At 39.7% G+C, this 26,701-nt stretch overlaps 1 protein-coding gene across 1 annotated transcript in view; it reads right to left on the minus strand.

Annotated features, from left to right (window-relative positions):
- Positions 1–1,677: 1,677 nt before the first annotated feature.
- Positions 1,678–26,701, minus strand: part of ZNF782 (zinc finger protein 782) — a 103,833-nt gene continuing 78,809 nt past the window's right edge. Inside the window, 3 exon segments of the mRNA XM_057498475.1 lie at positions 1,678–6,436; positions 6,439–7,199; positions 7,638–7,718. Coding sequence (XP_057354458.1) covers positions 6,342–6,436; positions 6,439–7,199; positions 7,638–7,718 — 937 coding nt within the window. The 3' untranslated portion in view covers positions 1,678–6,341.

Here is a 26,701-nt window from a genome sequence, read left to right on the forward strand (position 1 = left end):
TCTCTCTGGCTGCCTTTAATACTCTTTGTCCTTGATCTTTGCCATTTTAATTATTATGTGTCTTGGTGTTGTCCTCTTTGAATCCCATCTCTCGGGAGTTCTGTGTGCCTCCGTAGGCTGAGCAACTATTTCCTCCCCCAGTTTGGGGAAGTTCTCAGCAATTATTTCTTGAAAGACACTTTCTATCCCTTTTTCTCTCTCTTCTTCTTCTGGTACCCCCTATAATGTGGATATTGTTCCTTTTGGATTGGTCACACAGTTCTCTTAATATTCTTTCATTCCTGGAGAGCCTTTTATCTCTCTCTGCATCAGCTTCTATGCGTTCCTGTTCTTTGGTTTCTATTCCATCAATAGCCTCTTGCATCTTATCCATTCTACTTATAAATCCTTCCAGAGTTTGTTTCACTTCTGTAATCTCCCTCCGGACGTCTGTAATCTCCCTCCAGACTTCATCCCTTAGCTCTTGCATATTTCTCTGCAGCTCTGTCAGCATGTTTATGATTTTTATTTTGGATTCTTTTTCAGGGAGACTGGTTAGGTCTGCCTGTGCAGATCCTTTCTCAGGTGTAACTATCTTGGACTGGACCAGATTGTTTTGCGTTTTCATGGTGATAGCAATGGCTGTAGGCAGGTTATGGGTGTGTCAGCTGAGAGAAGGTCCTTTCGTGCTTGCTGAATGCCTTGCCCTTCTCCACTGTCTGTGACGGTTACCCGCACTCCTGGAGCAGCCACCAGGTTAGTCCCCTAAACTGCTGTGGGTGGGTTGTCCGTCAGAGCAGCATGGAGCCCTGCAGGGAATGGCAGGCACGCCAGGTACGCTCCTCCATGCTAGTGGCAACCCTGCCGAGCAGCTGTGTGGCAGCAGCAGCCTTTGGGTATGGCCCGGGCGGCTGTGAGTTGGGCTGGGATCCCGGTCGGCTGCTGGGAGCGCGCCTGTTCCCTCTGGCTCCGCTCCGGGTGCACGCGGGGCTGTTCCACTCTGGCTTCAGTGCCGCTGGTGTGCATGAGCTGCGCCCAGGCTGTTTGGTCGCGCCGCTTCGGGCTAGCACAAACCTCTCCTGTGGCACACGGATCTGTTCTTGGTTCCTTCTGGCATGCCCCGGCACGTGCTGCCACTCTCACGCTATTGGGCCCATGTGTCGGGGTCCGCGCCAGTTGGAGGAACTGGCAGGATGCTTATTGCCATGAGGGGCTTAAGAGCTGCACTGCCTCCCCGGGGTTTAGGGCGCCTACATTTCCCCAGTATTCCCAGCTGCCAGGACAACTTTGTCCAGCTATGGGGTCTCTGTCTCTTTAAGACTTGCAGAAAGCACTCGCTTTTCTTTTGTCTCAGGGGCGTCGGTTGCGGGGACCGGCCCACAGGTTTTGCTTTTCCGTTTCTCTAATATCCAGCACCCCGTGCACCTTGTGTCTGTGTTCCGGGTGCAGATTTCTAGAGCTGGTTGTTTAGCAGTCCTGGGCTTTCACTCCCTCCTCGTTACAACTCCTTTCTTCCTGCTGGATTTTGGGGTGGGGGAGCGTTCAGGTTCCACCTGGCCGCGGCTTGTATCTTACCCCCTTTCATGTGATGCTGAGTTCTCGCAGATGTAGATGTATCCTGGGTGTTGTACTGCATCCACTGGTGTCTCTTTTAGGAATAGTTGTGTTTATTGTATTTTCATAAATATATATGTTTTGGGGAGGAGATTTCCTCTGAACTACTCACACCGCCATCTTCCTGTCCTTCCTCCATTTGTTCTTGAAATATATATTCTGCTGTTGCTAAGTGGAGTGCTCTCTAAATGCAGATTATATTTGGCTGGTTGAGGTGCTGTTCTTTTATATTCTTGCTGATTTCCCATTTACTGGTTCCATCACTTTCTGAGAGGGATGTTTAATTTGATAACTATAATTTGTTTTTAGTTCTCTCAGGTTTGGTTCATGTATGCTGACATTCTGTTGTTTTATGCACACAGGATTTTTGTAGCCTTGTTGAATAGTGCCTTTTATCATGTCATTTTTTGCCCTGGAAACATTCTTTGCCATGAGGTCTACCTTTAGTGTTTAACTTCTTTCAGTTTAGCATGTTTGGAAGTCATCTGTTTTATAGTATGTACAAGTATTTTTTATGGCTAAATAGATTTTTTACAATTGTACATTTTAGCCATTCATCTATTGAGAGACATTTGGATTTTCATCTGGTTATGGTGAACAGTGCTAGTGTGACATTCATGTACACATTTTTGTTTTGAAATTAGAATATTTTGGCAGCATATATACAGGATTAAATTGCTACAAAGACATGCCAAGTAGTTTCTTAGTTTATTAATTATATATCAAGGGTCAATCAGCTGATAAACTAACATACTGTTCTGTGGGTTGCCAGTCAGTTCTTTAGAATACTGGAAGATCACTAAAATAGCCAATGGGCCAGGCAGGCTAATGGTGCTTGGGAATTGCAATCTCCAATAAGAAAACAAGTTTGTTTTTGCCCCATTATAGTGTCAAACTACCCTGGTAGAAGTATAGAATATATTATTTTTGCTGGGTTTCCAGGGAGACCTTTAATATAAGAAAACAAGTATTATTTATCTGGCAAGGAAAGATAAATATAGAGGCAGGTCAGAACAGGTCTTGTGTGCCTTGTTTTCAGGTTGGATCTCTCAGAGATTCTTGAGCCTAAGTAAACAAAAAGTTTCTCCTTGGAGCTATGACTTAGAAGTAAAAGTGAATGGAAGTACTGGTACAGTGGCTTAAAGATATGATCCCAAGAACGAATTCCTTTGCTTTCCCATGTGGTGCTGAAAATCTGATTTATCATTACTTTTGTTTTGCAAAATTGCTTGGACTGGTACTTAGTGTATTTGTGTGGAAGCAATGTAAAAGACACCACCACCACCACTGCAAAAAACCCAAATGTCTACACTTTAGAATGCTAATAAAGAACTGATGCTATGTAGACAATTTTGAATTTGGCAATTTTAGTTAATTGAAAATAAATTGTTTTCACTGACAAAGATCTGTGGAATAGTACTCTACACTTCTAAATATTTATTCTTATTCATATTCTTAAGAACAAGTTGTTTCTTTTAGCAATTTTTGAAAATATCCAAAACACAAGTCTTTGAGTGGAGCTTACAGCAATAACTTTAACTATTTATAATAAAGAACTTCAAAAGACTATTTGCAGCATCAAGAGGAAAAATGTCCAGACTTCACTTTGAAAACTCTATCTTCAACAAGTATTTCTGAGTGCCCAACATGCAGAGGGACTGTTTCATATGCTTGTGTTGCATTATGAACAGATGCCCTCATCAAGGTTTTTTTTTTTAATTAGCTTGAAGACCCTGAGTAGGCAGGTGGACAGAAAATTGGCTTCTCCAGTGTGTCTAGATGAGGCAGCCATCTGTTGGAATAAAGGTCCACAACCTGAAAAGGAGATCCTCCAGGCACGGATAAAGGAGAATTTATGAATATGACATAGACTGCAGTTTCAGTTGATAATTAGTATAGATAAATCCTGTGGGCCTACCCCAACAAAGGGATAGCAGGTAAAACCGGAGTGATCACAAGACTTTGTCACCAGGCCTTTCCCTGAATGACTCAGGTCACTTGGGTGAATTGGTCTCATCCTGATGGACAGATGATCATTAATGTAATAGCAAATCTAATCATAGTCCTAAAAGATTATATATAACAGGGGGTGTGAGATGATTCTAAATATCAAGAAACAGAAATATGTTAAAAATAGAAAACTTTATATTACCAACTATTACAGAAACAGCATAAACAGTAATCTCCCAATTTTGTTTCTGGGAATATAGCACTAAGTGGACATTTTTTTTTTATTGCAGATGCATCTTGGTAATGCTGCTGGCAGCTTCAGAGAGATTCCATTTCCAAATTTCTAGAAGGTATTCTCTCCTAAACTGATTCAAATATTCTTCAGTGAAATACTCACCATCAGGCCAGATAAGAGTATTTTGGCTCAGATGAGGTATGTGCTAGCCCTGTTCACAAAAGTAAAGTACATTACTAGTAGAATGTATGGGTCATGAGCAGCCCTATGCAATAACTTTACAAATGACAATTTGCCATATGAAGATATTTAAAATCAGTAGGAAAGGGTGAATTACCAAGTGGCATATGGAGCATTAGCTATTCATTAATGCAAAAGAAAGAGACTTGTAGATTCTTACATCAAATGACCTTAAAGGAAGCATTGGATACACGGAGACCTTACTTTGTTTCGAGTGTGAGATGATGAATGCTTTATCAGTATGACATGGATCCAATAGCAATGCTGGCAGTCAGGGTAGTGAAGACTTGATCAGCATCTTGATTCTGGTCTCATCAGAGAACAGTCTCTTATGATGAGCACCTGGTTTAACAACCCAGATGTTGTGCTCATTTAGCAGCTGTGACTTTCCCCCCACAGCATGGAGCACCAGGAGTGCTTTTGTCTCTAGTTTTACAACTGGCGTGTCAAATATGAGACAGCAAGAACCTGAGTCATTAAAAAGGCACCGTTTCATCAAAGGGAATACTGACCAGAGTTGAGAACAACCTTGTGGCTTGCCGACTGACAGGGGCAGCCACATCAGTTTTGGGGTCTGCATAATGACCCTGAGATTAGTCAGTGTCTGAGTGGTTTCAACTCACCCAACAATCAGTGAACCAGGCCCAGAGTAACCTCTGTGAGGACCCTACTGAGCTAACAGCTTTGCTTCAGATAGTCAACCGGGGGTAAATTTCTTCCCTAAGGGATAGCTGCTAGTTTCATCTACAGCTGAGTTAACTGCTAGGGCAGGACAGCTGTATTCTTGAATATACCATGTACATTTCACACATGAAACTTGTTGAGTCCTTTATATCTTGGTAGTTAAGTCCAAGATGATACACCTGAAAGTTGGAATATCAAGTCAGAGGCCTCTGAGTCAGGTGTTTAGTGTAAAAGAGCTCACAAGTAAACTAACAGCTGCTTTATACAAGGAGTATACGTAGTAGTCATCAGGGTATCAAGCCTTTCCCTCATCTGTATGGGCATCTAATTTTTCCAGATGTTCCAATCAACAAAATCACTACACTCAAGCCCCAGTTGGTCATTGAGGATTGTGGGATCTCAAGGAATTCCCTGATAAGTTATGATGGGAAGGAAAAGTACACACATAACATTCCTACCATACATTCATATTTAGAAGTAAACACAGTACACTGCACTGGCCCCACTTATTCATAAGGTCACATTCATTTCCCTTCCTTACTGTAAACCCTGCTCTAATGATTATCTAAATCTAAATACTCCTGCCTCCACGGGAAGATGTTCACTTGGGCACCTGTAACCAAAGAGCCATAAAAGTTTTAAGTCTCCCACTTCCTCAAAATTTCCCAGAATACTTAGGTGGGTGCCAATGGCCTTGGGCTCCCTTTGGAGTCCAAAAAAACCCCTTTCCCCTTAAAGCAGCTGGGGTATATGAAGGTACCAGATGTGAAGGGAAAGTGGCATGTTATGAAGCAAATCACATTTACTTTAGTTGCATTAATAGCTCTTCACCACCCAGCCAAAAAACAAACCTTACAACTTCTTAGATTCACCTGTATAAGGTGATGCCGTATATTTCACTACATTGAAAGGCTGTCTTTTGTACATACTTCCTGGTGATTTTTGAGGAACTCCTTGACACAGCAACCCTGTAATAAGGTTTGCATTCTCTGGGTGATATTAGCTTCGCTTAGTTTTCTGCTTCCTAGCAGATATAATTGCAAAAACAGACCCAAACATGTCCAAACTCAACAGAATATATGCTTGCTTATGGCTCACAAAATGTTCAAATGACAAAGATATGGAAGAGAATTTTGTTCCATAAACTTAAGGCTTTTATCTTGTGCTATGCTATGTTAAAGCATGGTGCCCAAGGTTGTCCTGGAAGCTATTTCCATTTTATTCTGAGGAGCCTGCTAGCCTGCCAGGGATGTTTTATTTATCAGAACTGCTTGTGGCATACATCATGGGCATCCAGAGTGCACTTGCTAGTCAAAAAGCCCCACTCAGATGAAAGGGAGACTGGGAAATTAGGTTAGTTATCTACTTAGACAAAAAAAATTAAATTCTTATTAGTGAGATTACCTATCCATGTGATGTGTGATAGTTATTGAAAAGGGCATGACTTCATTCAAAAAGGGCTTTCCATAGTACTTTCAAAAAATTAGAAGCCATTGTGAATTCTCTGATACACCCTCAGGATTGCCTTTTGGACAAAATTCTTTCTGTATTCATATTTATATGGTTTCTTTTCTGTGTGAATTTTCTGATGTCATATGGGCTGATCCTTTAGCCAGAAAGATTTTCCACAGTTATTATATCAATAAGATTTTCCCCCTCCATGAATTCCCTGGCATACATTTAGAGTTGACTTATACAATTTTCTGTATTCACTGCAGTTGTAAGATTTCTCCCATGAGTTCTCTGATGTATTCTGAGATTTGATTTCTGTCCAAAAGTTTTTCCACATTTATTACACTGAAAGGGTTTCTCCCCTGTATGAATTCTCTGATGATCACTAAGGATTGCCTTCCGGACAAATTTCTTCCCACATTCATTACATTTAAATGGTTTCTCCCCAGTGTGAATTCTCTGATGCACTCTGAGGGTTGATGTCCGGGCAAAAGTTTTCCCACATTCATTACATTTAAATGGTTTCTCACCTGTGTGTGTTTTCTGATGTTGAATGAGATGGTCTTTTCGCCAGAAGGATTTTTCACATTCATTACATTGGTAAGTTTTCTCACCACTGTGAGTTCTCTGATGTATTCTGAGGTTTGACTTCTGGCCAAAAGTTTTCCCACACTCATGACACTGAAAAGATTTCTCCCCTGTGTGAATTCTATGATGATCTCTGAGGGTTGACTTTTGAACAAAAGTTTTCCTACATTCGCTACATTCATAGGGTTTCTCTCCTGTATGAATTCTCTGATGTCCCCTGAGGGTTGATTTCTGGACAAATGTTTTCCCACATTCATTACATTTATAGGGTTTCTCTGCTGTGTGAATTCTCTGATGTGTACTGAGGTGTGACTTCTGGGAGAAAGTTTTTCCACATTCATTACATTCAAATGGCTTCTCTCCAGTGTGAGTTCTCAGATGTTGAATGAGATGTCCTTTTTGACAGAAGGATTTTCCACATTCATTACATTTATAGCGTTTTACCTCAGAGTGAGTTCTCTGGCATACTTTTTTGTCTGAAGTCTGGTAGGGCTTGTTGTTTTCATCATATTCAAAGGATTTATCCTGAGTTTGTGTTCTGTTGTTACATATCACTGGGTTCTCTAATGTGAGAATTCTCTGAGGTTGAGAGAGGTGTGACTTCCTGAAGTTACTCTCACTTGTACTGCATTCATCATGTTTCACAGCCATGTTAAATTTACTGTATTCTTTGACAGGTGACTTCTCACAGAAGGATCTCCCACATTGGCTATGAGGGAGCTTCTCCCCTCTACCAGTCCTTTTGTGGTTAAAGAGAGTTGTCTTATCAGAGTTTTCCTTAAATTTATCATCATACGATTTTCCTCCTGTGTGAGTGTTCTTACATGTAATACAGGCAGCCTCATTGTAGAAGTCTTTTCTAATTTCATTACAAGCTTGCTCCACGGTTTGACACTTTTGATGGTCAGGAAGCTTTTTCTTGTAACTGATGGCTTTCCCATTTCTATTATGTTCATAAAATTTCTCTCCAGTATGAGTTCTTGCAAACTTAATTTTGAAAGACAAATTTTCACATACGTAACAATGTGTCTTTCTTGTTGAATAGGTCCTATTGTTGCCAAATTGAGCAGTATTTTGCAGATGCACTCCCCGTAAGTTGTATCTCCAGGACATCTCTGTTGCAGATAAAGGAGATGTGTGCAGAGTGAACGGCTTCCGCAATGCTTCCTCCCCCAGCAGTGGCTTACTGCTGACTACTTGCTGCAAGTGTTCCTCCCCCAGCAGAGGTTTGCTAATGACTAGTTTCCACAAGTGTTCCTCTCCCGGCAGCAGCTTGCTGATGACTATGTGCTGCAAGTGTTTGTCTTTGACTTGTGTGTCCCTCTTCATTAGGTCAGTATCTCTACAGTCCTCCAAACAGGGACACTGGAAACATGTGATTTTTACATTTCCTATGGGTGGAAACAGAGCCTATGTTACATTTCATTTCTTGGTTTTTCAAGAATAAATTACTCATATGCATATATGTGAATATACACCATCACCCTCCTTTAAAAGACAGTATTGATACAGTAAAAATGAGAGGAAACTTAAAATACATTTGAACTACGATAAACCAAATTTTATGACTTGGGTGGAAAGAAATTAGATTTCTATAGGAATGGTTATTTTAGTAAGAAAACAAGATAATGGGATTAATAAAAATACTATAAATGTGAGTTAAAACAAAATTAAAAAGGCAATAATGAACACTGACAGACTAGGCCCAACAAGGGAAAGGTTTGCGTTGAATTAAATTACAGTATAGGTCCTATGTTACCTAGGCTACACTGGTAGACTATCAAGAGTCTACATACTTCAACTTGGGATCATCCCTTATGTCCATTTCAATCCTTAAAAATCAAATTAAATATAGAGCACCAACGTTTTCATGATTAAGTGAAGTCTATAGCCCAGGATCTAACCCACCTTATAGCTGTGAGTCACAGAAATACAAACAAATATAGAACGGATGAAAGGAAAATCCATTCTTGCAACTAAATTAGATTGCTCAATTTTAGCTGTGGTAACTTTAATTAATTCTATCAAAACTGAGTGAACCTGATCAGCTCATCCTAAATTTTCACATTTCAATTTGATACGAGGAGTGCAGTTTTAAATGGGTATCATGGAAGGTCTCACTGCAAAGATGACACTTAAGAAAGATCCAAATTCTTTATGCATTCTAGATGCCCATCTTTTGTTGAGTTATGAGTTACAAATATCTATCACCTCAACTTATAATTATTAAGCAAGAAACAATTTATATCTCCATAAAACATATGTGCAATTTAACTGTATAGAGTGAACACTAACAGAATCAGAAACCATGTCAAGAAAGGGAACAACAATGGTTCTGCAAAAAATCCCTATTTATCCCTGCCTAGTTACAACTTCTTCATGCTTAAGAGTTCACGACTCCCCTGATATTTATGTAATAATTTCCTTGATTTTCTTTGTAATTTTACCACTAATATATGACATCCTCCTGATTTCACAGTGGTTTTGCCAATTTAGATTTTTACTCAGTGAATACGGATCTTTAATGTTTTACATTCTCATCAGGGCTTGGCTTTGCTGGATTTGTTAATCCTACTTCATATTATACATCTCTCTTATCTCACCATATATTTTATTTTGTACTCTGAAAAGTAACAAGGTTGAACATATTTTCAGATTTTAATGGCCATCTGAAAATTCCTGTACAAGGACTTTGGCCTATTTTTCAATGCTACCTTTTCTACACTGACTTGTGAAGGTTCTGACATTTTCAGGATGTTTATCCTTTCTAGGTTACTTGTACTGTATAGATATTCTGCTTCTCTGTGGCTTATTTTTTCATCCTTTTGATTATATCTTTTATAAACAAAGTTTGCAATTATAATGTAGTCAAATTTATTAATCATTTTGATTGGTGATTTCTGTGCCTTTGGACCTAAGAAGAGTCTTAAAATACAAAGGTGTTAAAAAAAAAAAAAAGAATAGAGGGTAGTTAGAGTGAGACTGGGAGATCTGATAGATCCTAGATCTCACACATTAATTAGGCCTAGCCAAGGCCTAATTAAAGCAACTATTTGTGGAGGGATTAAAAGATGAATCCTACCTGCCTGTTACATATATTCAAAGGAAGATATGTTGCATACATTCAAAAGAATACTACAGAACCACTAAAATGATAAGACAGATCAATTACTCAGGCATGTTACCCCAAAACATTTAGCTGAGAAAAATAAAAGGCAAGGTGCAAAACTTGTAAGTAGGCTGTGATGCCATTTCTGCATGAAAATAACTTGTGTATATTAATAAATGCATGTAAAAAAAAAGTCTGGAGGAATATACAGTGAACTGGGACTGATGATTTATGGAAGGCGGAATTAGGGAAGATTTTCACTTGTATATTGCAAATTTCTGTAATGCTTAGGTACTTTTGCAAAGGAGTGTTTCTAGGCAAAAAAAAATATTAAAAACTTGTTAAAGAAAAAAAAAAATACAAAGGTGTTCATTGCTAAACTGATCTTCTTCAATCAGAATTCTCAGAGAATTCTGCCTGCTACTGCTCAGTAACTCACCTCGGTGGCTTTGGTTTGAGAATTCTTCCTCTAAGAACCAAGGTTCTTCTCCTTGCTCCAACTTGAAGATCACTGCTGGCTTGAAAATGCAGTTACCTGTAAACAGGGAAAATAGAGAACTTAGGCTAAATAATGAGCTTTTTAGTCTCTGAATGTGGAAAGAGATACACCTCAGGAAGAGCATCCTCAAGGTCCTCATTTGAATTCATCATTGGGAGTTGACAACATACTCTTTCTATTCTTCAAAAGGACTTAACCACTTAATATTTCTGAATGAAAAGCCTTAATAACATTAAAATCTAAAGTATTCAGGCACATTGGGGTGTAAAAAGGAAATGCCTTTTATATGGCATTACAAAGGTAAGTTAGGCTTATCTGCTCACCCACTGAGACTAAGTTGTTGTAGTTCTCCAGCATGACATCTCTGTACAGGGTCCTCTGAACAGGACCCATTTGCTGCCACTCCTCCTGGGTGAGCTCCACAGTCACATCCTTGAATGACACTGATGCCTGCAACAGTACATTTCTGTTCAATCTGAAGGGTTCAGAATTAGGTGACAGAAAATACCTATGAACACAATTTTTATGTTTACTGTAAAGAGCTTAAATGAAAATAAAGGATGTCTACTTTGGATCTAGTTTTATTATACATTGGAGGTGTTATATTAGTAAAATGTTGATGACAATCTGCATATATTTACAAGTTGTATACATGTACTATCAACAAATGTATTAGTAAAACTTTTGTTTTTTAAAGCTTTTTAGCAAAAAATAATAATAAATTTCCTACATTTATACCCCACACCCCTAGGCATACTCTAGGGCTGGGGTCAGCAAATGACCAAATCCTGCTTCCCACTTTTTAAATAAGTTAAGATCTATTGATCATAGCCATACACCTCTAATCATCTTGTATTTCTCTTGTCACTTTTACTCTGAAATAGTAGAGCATAGTAGCTCTATTAGAGACTTTATGACCATCAAAACTAAAAATATTGATTACCTGACCCATTAAAGAAAATATCTGCCAACCTTTGAACTAACCAAATTAAAGGAAAAACTGACAACAAAAAAATAATAAAGAAAACTATACATAAAGGGATATATGTAGATTAAAAGTAAAAGGATGGCAAAAGATATATACATAGTTTTACCAAAGAAATGTTGATGTTATATTAACATGAAAACATTCAAAGGTAAGATATGATAAAATATAATGAATTTATGGTCATAGAAAATATTAATACAGTCACTCTTCCTTATTCACTGATTTTGTATTTGCAAATTCACCTACTCACTAAAATGTATTTGCAATGGTCAAAATCAATAGTTATGATTTTGAAATGGTTTGTGGGCACTCACAGAATGTAAAAAAGTTGAGTATCCACCCAGCTAAGGTTGAACATATTTTCCTTCTTGTCTCTTCTCCATGGTCTATTTAGCAGTTTTCTGTATGTGCTTTTTCTTGGTGATTTCACTTTTAAAAATAGCCCCCCTCGTGGTGCAGAGGTGCTGTTTAGTGTTCCTCTGTGCAAGAAGGTTGTGATGTGCCTTATGGACAAATGAAAGGTGTTAGATGAGCTGTGTTCAGGCATTAATTATGTTGCCACTGGCCATTAGTTCATTTTCATGAGTCAATAATCTTAAATAACATGTTTTAAAACAGAAATATGAATAAAGCAAGCTTATATATTGACTGGTTGACCAAAATGTTGTGACCAGAATCTCTCAGGAACCTAACACTGTATTTCCCTTAGAAGCAATGATTCAGTATTTGCTAATTCAGTGTTTGTGGAGACTTTATAGAACATAACCACTGAGAATAATGACAGTCAACTGTTATGTAAACAAAAGTTGACAGAAATGAGACAGACCAACAGTTACAATTAGTAACTTTAACAGAACCCTCTCAGTAGCTCACAGGACAAACAGATTGAAGAAAACCAATATGGATTTAGAAAAGGGGTCAGCAAACTACAGCCTAAAGGCCATATCTGGCCTACTACCTGTTTTTTGTAAATAAAATTTTACTGGAGCACAGTCACATTTACTTGCTTATGTATTATCTATGGCTGCTATGGCACCACAGCAGTAGAGTTCAGTAGTTCTAACAGAGAATGTATCTCACAAAGTCTATTATCTGACATTTACAAATAAAATTTGCTGACCAGTGATGTAGAAAATTTAAATGACATAACCAACTTTACTAGCATATAGGAAAACATGATCATAAACTATTTTCTCATCTTTGCATGTTAAATGTATTTTGCATATTAAAAAGCAAAAAGTAAGTCATAATTTAGAAACAATTGCAATCATACAGTATAGCTTTGGATTGTAGCACAGAAATGTAGAGGGCTGAAAAGAGCAATACTAACATCTTTACACCAAGGACAAAGCTGGGAAATGGAAGACTAATGTTTTTTAAAAAATTCATTAGAGTAATGAAATTGTATGGTTAACAACTAATCTGAAATCAGAAGAAAGACAGGTACCTACAGGCAGAATCAGGACTCACTTGTTTGCTTATTGGACTATCACCAAACTCACATATGAATGACAGGAAGGTAAAGCTAGAAAATTTTAACCTGCTAAAGACCATGTTATATGCAAATGTGAGAATGTGAAGTTCCTAAGGAGATGGTGTGTGTCACAGACATAGTGTCACAGACAAGCAGAGACTCTGTGGCATCTTACTTCTTGTGGGATTTTCTCCTGGGCCCCAACCTATCATAGGATTGAGAGAATTCAGAGTAAGTCCCTCTCTGCCTCATGTGGTGCTGGCTAGTGTAGGGGAAGAACAATCACTGCTTAAATCTGCTTATGCCCATACTGTGTATCTTCACTACACAGAATACTTAATCTGTAAAGTGAAACTAGTCAAAACATGTAACTTTAGGCCACTGGTAGAATCCCACTGCAGTAGGCAGAAGATACTACCAAAGTGCTGGCCAGATCATCTGCCCCATCCCTCCTAATAAAATGCGAAGATCCGCATTCTCAGTGCCGAGGACAGAGCTTCAATTAGAAGATAAGCCACACTCCCAAAGAACAGGAACACCCCACTTATAAGGTTGTCTTCATTTAACAGCATTTACCCTGGGAGAATTGCATTAGTTAAAAAAAAGTCATGGGATATTGTTTACCATCATGGCAACTTAAGGCAGTTTATTACAGTTGATAAAGCATAATATAACTAATACACAATTGAATAGTATTCAGCCATAAGAAAGAAAGAAATCCTACCACTTGCAACAACACCGATGGAACTAGAGGATATTATGCTCAGTGAAATAAGTCAGAGAAAGACAAATACCAAATGATTTCCCTCATTTATGGAATATAACAATGAAGCAAAACTGATGGAAGAAAATAGCAGCAGACTCACAGACTCCAAGAAGGGACTAGCGGTTACGAAAGGGGAGGGATGGGGGAGGGTGAGTGGGGAGGGAGGGAGGAGATTGAGGGGTATCATGATTGGTGCACATGGTGTATGTGGGGTCACAGGGAAGACAGTGTAACAGAGAAGACAAGCAGGGACTCTGCAGCATCTTACTATACTGATGGACAGTCTACTTCCAAAACCATATATATTTTGAAAATACAGCAAATACAACTATTCCTGAAAGAGAGACCAGAAGATACAGTACAACAGTGATGCTACATCTACATCTGCAAGAACTCAGAATGGGGTGTGGTGGGGGGGACTTGATAATAAGGGTGAATGTAGTAACCACATTGTTTTTCTTGTGAAACCTTCATAAGATTGTATATCAATGATACTGTAATAAAAAAATATATATACTGGAAGCAATCAGTTAAATTAGGAAAAAAAATACAACTAAAAGGAAAAGCTAGAGGATGACATAGCTGGAAGGAGCTCTGAAAAGCTCAGACACATCCCTGGGAATCTAGGTGACAAACATGCCCTGGGCTATGTGCATATTTAGGAAAATACCTGAGAAAGCTCTCAATCCTTGCCTCTTGTTAACCTTAAGGTTCTGTGCAAGATAAATGAAGGCAAAATGCTAGACTGTTGAAAGCATGTCCAATATTCACAGCACCTTGGCAAAGACTGGAGCCTTACTGGTTACAGGTATTTAAGGAAGCCATTGTCTAGTAACTGACTATTTAGCTAACGGAGCAGAAACTTCAGTGGTCACATGTGACAAAGAATGTAGATTCTACAGAATTAATTCAAAAGAGTCACTTAACAAATACGTAACAGATTGGCTTAAGTATGGTGGCGTGAGAAGTGAGACAGAAACCTCCTTCCAAAACCATATATAATATGAAATTATAGCAAATGCAAAGAATCCTGAAAGAGTGACCAGAAAGGGGGATTTCTCAAGATGGCGGCTTGAGTAGGGCAGCAGAAATCTACTTCCAAAACCATATATACTTTGAAAATACAGCAAATACAACTATTCCTAAAAGAGAGACCAGAAGATACAGTACAACAGCGAGGCTACATCTACATCTGCAAGAACTCAGCAACTCACAAAAAGGGTAAGATACAAAGCCGTGACCTAGCTGGACCTGAGCACTCTCCCACCCCAGCTCATCAGCGGGAGGAAAAGAATCAGTGTGGGGAGGAAGTGGAAGCACAGGACTACTAAATAACCAGCCCTAGTAATCTGCACCAGGAGCACAGACACACACTGCATAGTGTACTGGATATTAGAGAAATGGAAAAGTAAAATCCGAGACTGAGACTGCAAGGAGGTCCCCACAGCCAGCTCCCCTGAGACAAAAGAAAAGCGGGCACTTTAAAAGTCTTAAAGGGACAAGGGCTTAACATGTGGACAAAATTGTCCGGGCACACAGCACAGTAGGCTGGGAATTTTAAGGAACTTCAGGTGCCCTAATCCCCCAGGTGGCAACGCAGCTCTGAAGCCCCTCACAGTGATAGGCACCCTGCTGTTCATTACCCCACACCGGCACTGTAAGCAAACCAGCTAACCCACCATTGCTGTGGACCAGCAGGGGAGCAGCGCCACCTAAAGCAACCATACAGAGTCTTCTCCCAGCACGCAGCTAACTGGGCAAGACCCAGAGGCTGCTGCCTCCACACAGCTGCCCAGCACAGGCAGAGGAAGCCAGGGCAAAGTCTGGAAGGCACGAAGGGGTGCCGTTCTTGCAGGAGAACACACGCCTCTTGTCTGTGACTCTGCCAGTGCCCTAGGCTATCCCGAGGGCTGCCCCACCCACAGCAGCTCAGGGGATTAACCCAGAGGCGGCTCCCTGTGTGTGGTAACCAGCACAGGCAACAGAGAAGGGCAAGGTGACCGGCAAGCAGGAAGGGACTTTGTTCTCCCAGCTGACACGCGTGCCACTCGCCAGCGATCACTTCTATTGCCATGAAAAGGCAGAAGAACCTGGTCCAGATCAAAATCACTCAAAATGCCAGAGACAGGGCCTGGTGAATCCGATATAACCAATCTTCCTGAAAAAAACAATTCAAAGTAAAAGTCATAACTATGCTGATGGAGCTGCAGAGAAATATACAAGAGCTAAAGGATGAATTCCAGAGGGAGATAAGAGAAATGAAACAATGGAAGGCTTTAAGAGCAGACTGGATGAGGTGCAATAGATTGCTAATGGAACAGAAATCAGAGAACAGGAATACAGAGAAGCTGAGGTAGAGAGAGGTGAAAGGATCTCCAGGAATGAAAGAATATTAAGAGAACTGTGTGACCAATCCAAATGGAACAATATTGGCATTATAGGGGTACCAGAAGAGGAAGAGAGAGAAAAGGGATAGAAAGTGTCTTTAAAGAAATAATTGCTGAAAACTTCCCCAAGCTGGGAAAGGAAATAGTCTCTCAGACCATGGAAGCACACAGATCTCCCAACACAAGGGACCCAAGGAGAACAAAACCAAGACATATAATAATTAAAATGGCAAAGGTCAAAGACAAGGACAGGGTATGAAAAGCAGCCAGAGAGAGAAAAAATATCACCTACAAACGAAAACCCATCAGGCTATCATCAGACTTCTCAACAGAAACCTTACAGGCCAGAAGAGAATGGCATGATATATTTAATGCAATGAAATAGAAGGGACTTGAACCAAGAATACTGTATCCAGCAAGATTATCATTTAAATTTGAAGGAGGGATTAAACAATTTCCAGATAAGCAAAAGCTGAGGAAATTTGCCTCCCACAAACCACCGGTACAGGGTATATTAAAGGAACTGCTCTAGATGGGAGTACTCCTAAGGCTAAATAGATGTTACCACAGGAAATAAAAATCACAGCAAAGAAACCAGACCAGCCAAATACTAATTAAAGGCAAAAAATAAAATCAGCTATCCACAAAAGCAGTCAAGGGAAATACAAAAGAGTATAGAATAAAACACCTAACATATAAAGAGTGGAGGGGGAAAAATAACAAGGGAGAGAAATAAAGAATCATCAGACTGTGTTTATAACAGTGTAGTAAGTGAGTTAAAGTTAGACGGTTCGATAGTAAAGAAGCTACCCTTGAACCTTTGGTAACCACGAATCCAAAGCCTGCAATGGCAATAAGTACATATCTTTCAATAATCATCCAAAATATAAATGGACTGAATGCACCGATCAAAAGATACAGAGTAATAGAATGGATAAAAGAGCAAGACCCATCTATAAGCTGCTTACAAGAGACTCACCTCAAACCCAAAGACATACACAGACTAAAAGTGAAGGGAAGGAAAAAGATATTTTATGCAAATAGGCAGAAAAAAGCAGGTGTTGCAGTACTTGTATAAGACAAAACAGACTTCAAAACAAATAAAGCAACAAGAGATAAAGAAGGACATTACATAATGATAAAGGGGTAAGTTCAACAAGAAGATATAACTATTATAAATATCTATGCACCCAACACAGGAGCACCAACATATATGAAACAAATACTAACAGAATTAAAGGAAGAAATAGAATGCAATGCATTCATTTTAGACTTCAACAAACCACTCACTCCAAAGAACAGATCTACCAGACAGAAAATAAGTAAGGACACAGAGGCACTGAACAACACATTAGAACAGACGGACCTAACAGATACCTACAGAACTCTACCCCCATAAGCAGCAGGATACACATTCTTCTTAAGTGCACATGGAACATTTTCCAGAATAGACCACATACCAGGCCACAAAAAGAGTCTCAGTAAATTCAAAAAGACTGAAATTCTACCAACCAACTTCTCAGATCACAAAGGTATAAAACTAGAAATAAATTGTACAAAGAAAACAAATAGGCTCACAAACACACGGAGGCTTAACAACATGCTCCTAATCAATGGATCAATGACCAAATTAAAACAGAGATCAAGTATATATGGAGACAAATGACAACAGCAGCACAATGCCCCAACTTCTGTGGGACGCAGTGAACGCAGTTCTGAGAGGAAAGTATATAGCAATCCAGGCCTATTTAAAGAAGGAAGAACAATCCCAAATGAATAGTCTAAAGTCATAATTACTGAAATTGGAAAAAAAGAACAAATTGAGGCCCAAAGTCAGCAAGAGGAGGGACATAATAAAGATCAGAGAAGAAATAAATAAAATTGATAAGAATAAACCAATAGAAAAAAATCAGTGGAACCAAGAGCTGGTTATTTGAGAAAATAAACAAAATAGATAAACCCCTAACCAGACTTATTAATGAGAGAAAAAGAGAATCTACACATGAACAGAATCAGAAATGAGAAAGGAAAAATCAAGACGGACACCACAGAAATACAAAGTATTATTAGAGAATACTATGAAAATCTACATGCTAACAAACTGGATAACCTAGAAGAAATGGAAAACTTTCTAGAAAAATACAACCTTCAGAGACTGACCACGGAAGAAACAGAAAATCTAAACAGACCAATTACCAGCAACGAAATTGAATTGGTAATCAAAAAACTACTCAAGAACGAAACTCCTGGTCCAGGTGGATACACCGCTGAATTTGTATCAGACATTCGGAGAACACATAATACCCATTCTCCTTAAAGTTTTCCAAAAATTAGAAGAGGAGGGGAATACTCCAAAACTCATTCTATGAAGCCAGCATCACTCTAATACCAAAACCAGGCAAAGACACCACAAAAAAAGAAAATTACAGACCAATATCCCTGATGAACATAGATGCAAAAATGCTCAACAAAATATTAGCAAACTGAATTAAAAAATACATCAAGAGGATCATACACCATGATCAAGTGGGATACATCTCAGGGATGCAAGGATGGTATAACATTAAAAAATCCATTAACATCATCCACCACATCAACAAAAAGGACAAAAATCACACAATCATCTCCATAGATGCTGAAAAAGCATTCAACAATATTTAACATTCATTCATGATAAAAACTCTCAACAAAATGATTATAGAGGGTAAGGACCTCAACATAAAATGGCCGTATATGACAAACCCACAGCCAACATCATACTTAAGAGACAGAAGTTGAAAGCTTTTCCTCTAAGATTGGAAACAAGACAAGGATGCCCACTCTCCCCACTTTTATTCACCATAGTACTGGAGGTCCTAGTCACTGCAATGAGAACACAAAGTAATAAAAGGCATCTAGATTGTTAAGGAACAAGTTAAACTGTCACTGTTTGCAGGTGACGTGATATTGTACATAGAAAACCCCAAATAATCCACCCCAAAACTGGTAGAACTAATAACTGAACTCAGCAAAGGTGCAGGATACAAAATACACAGAAATCTGTTGCATTCCTATACACTAACGATGAACTAGCAGAAAGAGAAATCAAGAGAACAATTTCATTCACAATTGCATCAGAAAGAATAAAATACCTAGGAATAAACCTAACCAATGGAAAGATCTAAACCATGAAAACTACAAGACATGCATGAGAAAAATTAAAGATACCAATAAATGGGACTACATCCCGTGCTCATGGATAAGAAGAATTAAAATTGTCAAAATGGCCATCTTGCCTAAAGCAATCTACAGATTCAATGCAATCCCAATCAAAATACCAACGGCATTCTTCAATGAACTAGAGTAAATAGTTCCCAAATTCATATGGAACCACAAAAGACCCTGAATAACCAAAGCAATTCTGAGAAAGAATTATAAATCTGGAGATATTACGCTCCCCAACTTCAAGCTCTACTACAAAGCCACAGTAATCAAGACAATTAATTTGGTACTGACACAAGAACAGATGCATAGATCAATGGAATAGAACAGAGAGCCTAGACATAAACCCAAGCATATATAGTCAATTAATATACAATAAATGAGCCATGGATATATAATGGAGAAATAACAGCCTCTTCAAGAACTGGTGTTGGCAAAATTGGACAGCTACATGTAAGAGAGTGAAACTGGATTATTGTCTAAATCCATACACAAAAGTAAACTCAGAATGGATCAATGACCTGAATGTAAGTCATGAAATCATAAAACTCTTAGAAGAAAACATAGGCAAAAATCTCTTGAATATAAACATGAGCAACTTTTTCTGAACACATCTTCTTGGGCAAGGGAAATAAAAGCAAAAATAAACAAATGGGACTACATCAAGCTAAAATGCTTCTGTACAGCAAAGGACACCATCAGTAGAACAAAAAGGCATCCTACAGTATGGGAGAATATATTCATAAATGACACATCCAACAAGGGGTTAACATCCAAAATATATAAAGAACTCACAGGCCTCAGCACCTAAAAAGCAAATAACCCGATTAAAAATGGGCGGAGGATATGAAGAGACAATTCTCCAAAGAAGAAATTCAGATGGCCAACACATGAAAATTCAGGCACATGAAAAGATGCTCCACATCACTAATCGTAAGGGAAATGCAAATTAAAACCACAAATAAGATATCACCTCACACCAGTTAGGATGGCCAGCATCAAAAAGAGTAAGAACAACAAATGCTGGTGAGGATGTGGAGAAAGGGGAACCCTCCTACACTGCTGGTGGGAATGTAAATTAGTTCAACCATTGCGGAAAGCCATATGGAGATTCCTCAAGACTAAAAATAGAAATACCATTAGACCAGGGAATTCCACTCCTAGGAATTTACCCAAAGAAAACAAGTTCTCAGATTCAAAAAGACATATGCACCCCTATGTTTAGTGCAGCACTATTTACAACAGCCAAGAAATGGAAGCAACCTAAGTGTCCACCAGTAGATGAATGGATAAAGAAGATGTATATATACACTATGGAATACTATTCAGCCATAAGAAAGAAACAAATCCTACCATTTGCAACAACATGGATGGAGCTGGAGGATATTATGCTCAGTGAAATGAGCCAGGTGGAGAAAGACAAGTATCAAATGATTTCCCTCATCTGTGAAGGAACTAGCAGTTACCAAAGTGGGGGGGAGGGTGAGTGGGGAGGGAGGGAGAAGGGGACTGAGGGGTATTATCGTTAGTACACGTGGTGTGTGTGGGGGTCATGGGGAAGACAGTGTCTCACAGAGAACATAAGTAGTGACTGTGCCATCTTACTACACTGATTGACAGTGACTTCAATGGGGTATGGGGGGGACTTGATAATATAGGTGAATGTAGTAACCACAGTGTTTTTCATGTGAAACCTTCATAAGAGTGTATATCAATGATATGTTAATTAAAAAAGATTGTGTATCAATAATACCTTAATAAGAAAAAAAGAGCTCATCCAGATACATGTCAATACATGTTAACAATACTGAACATTTACTTCCATCTTAAAGCATCCTTAACACAATGATTGTGTTCTTAGCTATTTCCACTATGAAATCCATTTTCTTGATGTCTTATAAACTGCTAACAGTACTTTTTGTGAAAACTAGCTTCTTCCTACAAAATAAAGTCCCTGTTACCAAAAAAAAAAAAAAAAAAGGGTATAGTTGTGGAGAACAGTTTGGCAGTTTCTGAACAAGATAAACATAGTGTTAACATATAACCGAGCAATTCCACTCCTAGATTTATTCCCTACAGAAAACTTGTTCACACAAATTTGTGTATCCTGAATGTTAACACAGCAGTATTCATAACAGCCAAAAGGTATAAATAACCCAAATGTGTGTCAGTGAATGGTTCAGCAGAATGTGGTATATCCATACCATTCAACCTTGAAAACATTAGGCTAAGTGAAAGAAACAGTAACAAAAACCACAGACAATTTCATGTTTGAAATGTCTCGACTATGCAAATTATAGAGACAAAATGCAGATCAGTGGTTGCTTAGGGGTGGGGAGTAAGGCACAATGTGATGGGGGGAGGGGAGCTAGTGGTAAGGAGGTTTTTTGAGGTGATGTTCTAAAATTGAATGGTGATGACGCACAACAGCGAGTACACTAACCACTACTGAACTGTGCCCTTCAAAGTTGTAAATTGTATGGCATGTGAGTTCTATCTCCACACAGCTGTTTAAAAAAACAGAAAACCAAAATATAAGGGTTACTCAAACTTTCTGTATCTATTAAAGAAATTGAGTTCATACATTAAAATCAGCCACAAAGAAACCCAAAAGACAGACTGCTTTACTGGTATTATTTTCCAAATATTTAAGGATGAAATAATAGCAATCTTAAAAAACTCTTCCAGAGAGTAGAAAAGGAGGGAACATTTCCCAACTCATTTTGAGAGAGAATATTGGTGCCAAAACCTGACCAGCACATTATTTGAAAGGAAAAGCTCAGCCAATTCTCTCTCCATTAATGTATACTCAAAAATAGTAGTTGAAATAAATAATCAATTCAATCCAGAGACATATTAAAGAGATAGTACTTCCTGACCAGCTGGGAATTATCCCAGGAAAGCAAGACCAGTTAAACATTGATAAGCCAGTCAACATAACTCACCCCTTAACAGAAAAAAGGAGTAAAATTATCTCACTAGATACAGAAAAAATATTTGACAGAATACCTATGTGTGATTAAAAACTTTCAGGAAGCTAAAAGCAAAACAAGAACTTCCTTATTCTAACAAATGTCATGTACAAAAACCCTGTAGTTAAAACGAGACTCAGTGTGAAATACTGATACTTTCCCCCTCAGGTGAGGTCTAAGAAGAGGATATGCATTATCATCACTGACATTCAGAGTTAATCTGGACACAGGGAAGTTGTGAAAGCACAGGGAGAGGACAGCCATCTTACAAGCCAAGGAGAGAGGCCTGGTACAGAGACTTTCCTCACAGCCCTCAGAAGGAAGCAGCCCTGTCCACACCCTCAGCTTGGACTTCAAGCCTCCAGACCATTAGCATGTGTATTTCTTTGTTTAAGCCACCTGGTCTATACTTTATCATGGCAGTCCTAACAAACTCACACACCTGGTTGGGTCCCAAGAGTTCTCTCCCTCTCTCTTATTCCCCAAGGGGATGCCCAAAGTATAACAAAGATTCTTCCTGGACTTTGCATTCCTTGTTTAGTTCACTTCATGTTTTTCTGTCAAAATGGAGTAATCTCCCCATCCTCTGCATCAATAAAATCCCACCAGTTCTCAGGACTGACACAACATTTTGCAACTAGCCACCTTGGATCAACTGGGCCCACACCACCAGTCTGTCCTTTGATAAATTGCAAACCCTGATGCTGATTGAAATCAAATGACCAATTAATAAGCTAATTCTTTTAATCCTAATTTGGTTCCTCTGTATCAGGAAGAATTCTTTACATATTCCTATCTCCTGTGTATCATCTCCTTCAAGGGGACTGTACTTGCCCTTAGGAAGTTTCATAGTTCTTACAAGCACACACAGTCTGGGGATGATGTGGTCTTAAAGGTTAGGAGCTAAATGACAATGTATTAAGAGGAAGCGTGAGACAGAGGGGAAGTCAGGAAATCCTCCTCTTGGAGAGCCTGTCATTCAGAAGAACAGGCCTATCTGCCACCAGTAAAACAAGGGCACACAGGTTTCTAGGAGAGGCCAGTAGCAAGGGCATGGGCTCTGCATTGTGAGAAAGGAGGTGGTGTTCCCAGAAGAACAGGAGGCCAAACGCTTTTGGTGGCCCAATTCTCCATGTAGAGGGAATAATCTATTACTAAGAACAGAATTCAATGAGTGGTCTCAACTAGAGGAGCTGAGGGCTTGGAATGAAGCCTATGAAAATGATGGTTACAGATTGTGACTGAAGCTTGATGGTCTAATTGGAGAGACAAACATGTATCAGGTCATTTCTACCAACATTAAGTGCAAATGGGGTAAGATGGAGCTATGTGGATTCAGAAGAGGAAGGGAAATGAGTTCGGAGGTGGACAAGGGGAAAGAAAAGAGCACGGTTTCCTGGAGGCAGTAACCAAAGCTGTCTCATGACACATCAAAGTAAAGAGCCAGACCTCACATTCATTAGAATGGCTACTCTCAGAAAACGCAAGTACTGGCCTGGATCTGGAGTCTGGAACCCTTGCTTATTGCCAGTGGGAATAAAAAATGGTGCAGCCACTGCTGAAAACAGTATGGTGGTTCGTCAAAAAATTCAACAAAAGAATTACATGATCCAGCAATGGCACTTTAAGATATATAACCAAAGTTATTGAAAGAAGGGACTCAAACAGACATTGTCCACCCATGTTCACAGCAGCATTATTCTCCACAGCCCAAAGGTGGAAGCAATCTTAGTGTCTATCACTCTGGATGAGTGGATAAATAAAATGTGGTATGTACATACCATGAGATATTATTCAGCCTTAAAAATGAAGGACATTCCAATACCTGCTACAATGTGGATGAACTTACAGAACATCATGCTAAGTGAAACAAGCCAGTGACAAAAAGACAAATACGTAGGGGTGCACTCATGAGCAGTGGCCTCCAGACAGAAAGCAGAGTGGCGGTCGTGAGGGGTTGAATGTGGGGAGGAATGGGGAGGGGTTATGGATACTGAGCTTTAGTTTTGCAAGATGAAGAGAGTCCTGGAGATTGGTTACACAAAAATATGAAACATACTGAACACTATTCAACTGTACATTTAAAAAATGGCTGATAAATTTGATGTCTTATTTTACCACATTAAAAAGAAAAAGAAAGTAAAGAGTCTGGTGTCTTAATTGTATGGGCTGTCATAACACAGTACTATAGACTGGGTGGCTGAAAGAACAGAAATGCATTTTCTCCCAGTCCTAGAGGCTGGAAGTCCAAGATCAGGGTATCAGCAAGGCAGGGGTCTGGTGAAGCTCTTTCTGGCTTATAGACAGCCTCCTTCTTGCTGTGTGCTCACAGAGCCCTTCCTTGATTATGAGAGATTTCCCTCTATCTCTTCCTCTTCTGACAAGGCCATCAATCCTATTGGATTAGGGGCCTATCTTTAGGACCTCATTTAATCTTCATTACCTCCTAAAAGCCCTATCTCCAAACACAGTCACATTAGGGTTTAAGGCTTCAACATATGAATTTTGGGGGTCTCGATCCAGTCTATGGAACCAGGTGAACAGAATGAGGGATGGTTCTATAGGCCAGTCCAGAGGATGGTGAGAGCATGACAGGAGGCAGAGTCAGACAGCATGATGTGCTTAGGAAACTAAGTGAAGTTTGGTTTTGCTTTAGGAGAAAGTTACACACTGAATTCTTGGATGTCGTATTTCCTACCAGACTGTGAATCCTATTAAGAAAGAAAAGTATCTGTACTGTTAGAGCTGTAATTACAGCATGTCACTTTCCTGCAATATCTTGGCAGCTCAATACATGGCTGTCAAAAAATTCAGAGTAGCAAGAGAATAAAAAGAAATGAGAAGAGATAATGCCTCCAAAGCCTGGATGTTATCCTGAGAAATGGGGAATTTTGCTGTACAGGGTGAGGAAACACTGTGGTGACCTACATACCGCCCGGTCACGACCTCATCAGCACTGAGATGAGCCAGACGCATGGAGGGTGTGCTTGAGTGGGGGAGGGAAGAGGTGGGTGGAGCAGTAAGGATGCTTTCCAGCAGTTCACTTGAGAGACCATGGAAGAGCAGCAGGAGGAATAAAGGAGAGGAATGCATTTAATACGTTAGGTTGAACAGCATGAAACTGCTGTGATCTCTAACCTACACAAACAGGAAAAGTGGCAATGATTACCGAGCAGATGGAGCAGGACTTGAGAGCCAGAGGGAGAGCAAGGAGCGCCAAGGAGGCTCCTGCTTTTGGGGCTGTGTCACCTAATATGCAGAGGTGAGGAGGAGAATTTCAGAGGGCTGTACATACTAACTTTTACTTTGAATCAGTTGAGCTGGAGATGCCCTTTAGACACCTATAGATGTTCAGTCATCAGTGTCCAGTATGGTAGCCACTAGCCACATGCGACTGTTTAAAACTTGAATTAAAATCTAACTCCTGCCACAGCGGTCACTTTTCAAGTGCCGGTGTCCACCATTTGGACAGTGCAGACATGAACGATTTCCATCATCACAGCAAGTGCTGCTGGTCAGGGTGGGCTGTGGGCCACATTTTGGAGGACTATCAAACACTCCTGTGAAAAGCAGAGGGCATGGGATGGGTCGAGAAGACCCTATGTAGGCGACAGTGCAAATCTGTCCGTAAAAACCCCCTAGAAAAAGCCAGAAGGAAAGGAAACCTGTGGAGACATGAAAGGGCAAGAGATGGCAGATGCCACCATAAAAGGAAGAGGCCAAGAAGTGCTGGCGGGGGATAAAGCCTATTTCAGAAGAAACTTGGCTGTGGCTGTGGCCTCCCCTGTGTGGCCTGGGCATCACCCATCTCTGTCAATCGCAGACACTAGCACAGGGCCCCCCCCCCCCCGAGGGATGGAGCTGCAGTGACCGGTGAGGTGAGGCCCAGCAGGACCCCCAGGCTTGACCCTGACCTGGTTCCTGGGGAGTGTAGGTTACAGGTGTGAGACACCAAGGCTTCACGTAGGGGGGATGAAGTGTGCTAGCACCTGCCAGAGAATTAATTAAACTGTCTACTGAACAACCTGCTGATGACAGGTACTTGAAATAGTTATGGAGAGAGACTTTAAGGACACAAATGTACAGGCCATCCATGCCGACTTCCAGGAAGTCTAAGTACTGTCCCTGGAGCCAGCGGGATGACCAGAAAATGTTTACCTCAAATTCTACATCGGTGACCTGAGCAACTATACTAACAGAAAAGCCTCGCTTTGGCAATACACCCACTATTTCCACTGAGGAAAAAGTGGGAACAGCTTCCTGCATTTATTTTAGGGTTCTTATGGGAAGATTTGCACTACCACCTACATAAAGACCAACAAAGACATTTTTCCTGACTTTGATGACTTCTCATTCCATGAGGAATGTTGTTTAAGCTTCTCATTAACACAAATCTTTAAACACTGTCTGTCTGACAAAACTGCCATGGCTATCGGAAGGTCAGGAAAAAATTTGCAGGTGCATTTTAGAAAACCTGAGACATCAGAGGACCTGCATCTATCCATAGGTCAACTCTGCTGTGCTGTTCATCTGCTTTTCTAGATCTTCTTTGAACTATTCTCA

The sequence above is a fragment of the Manis pentadactyla genome, chromosome 3 (assembly GCF_030020395.1).
Source record: "Manis pentadactyla isolate mManPen7 chromosome 3, mManPen7.hap1, whole genome shotgun sequence".
Taxonomy (NCBI): domain Eukaryota; kingdom Metazoa; phylum Chordata; class Mammalia; order Pholidota; family Manidae; genus Manis; species Manis pentadactyla.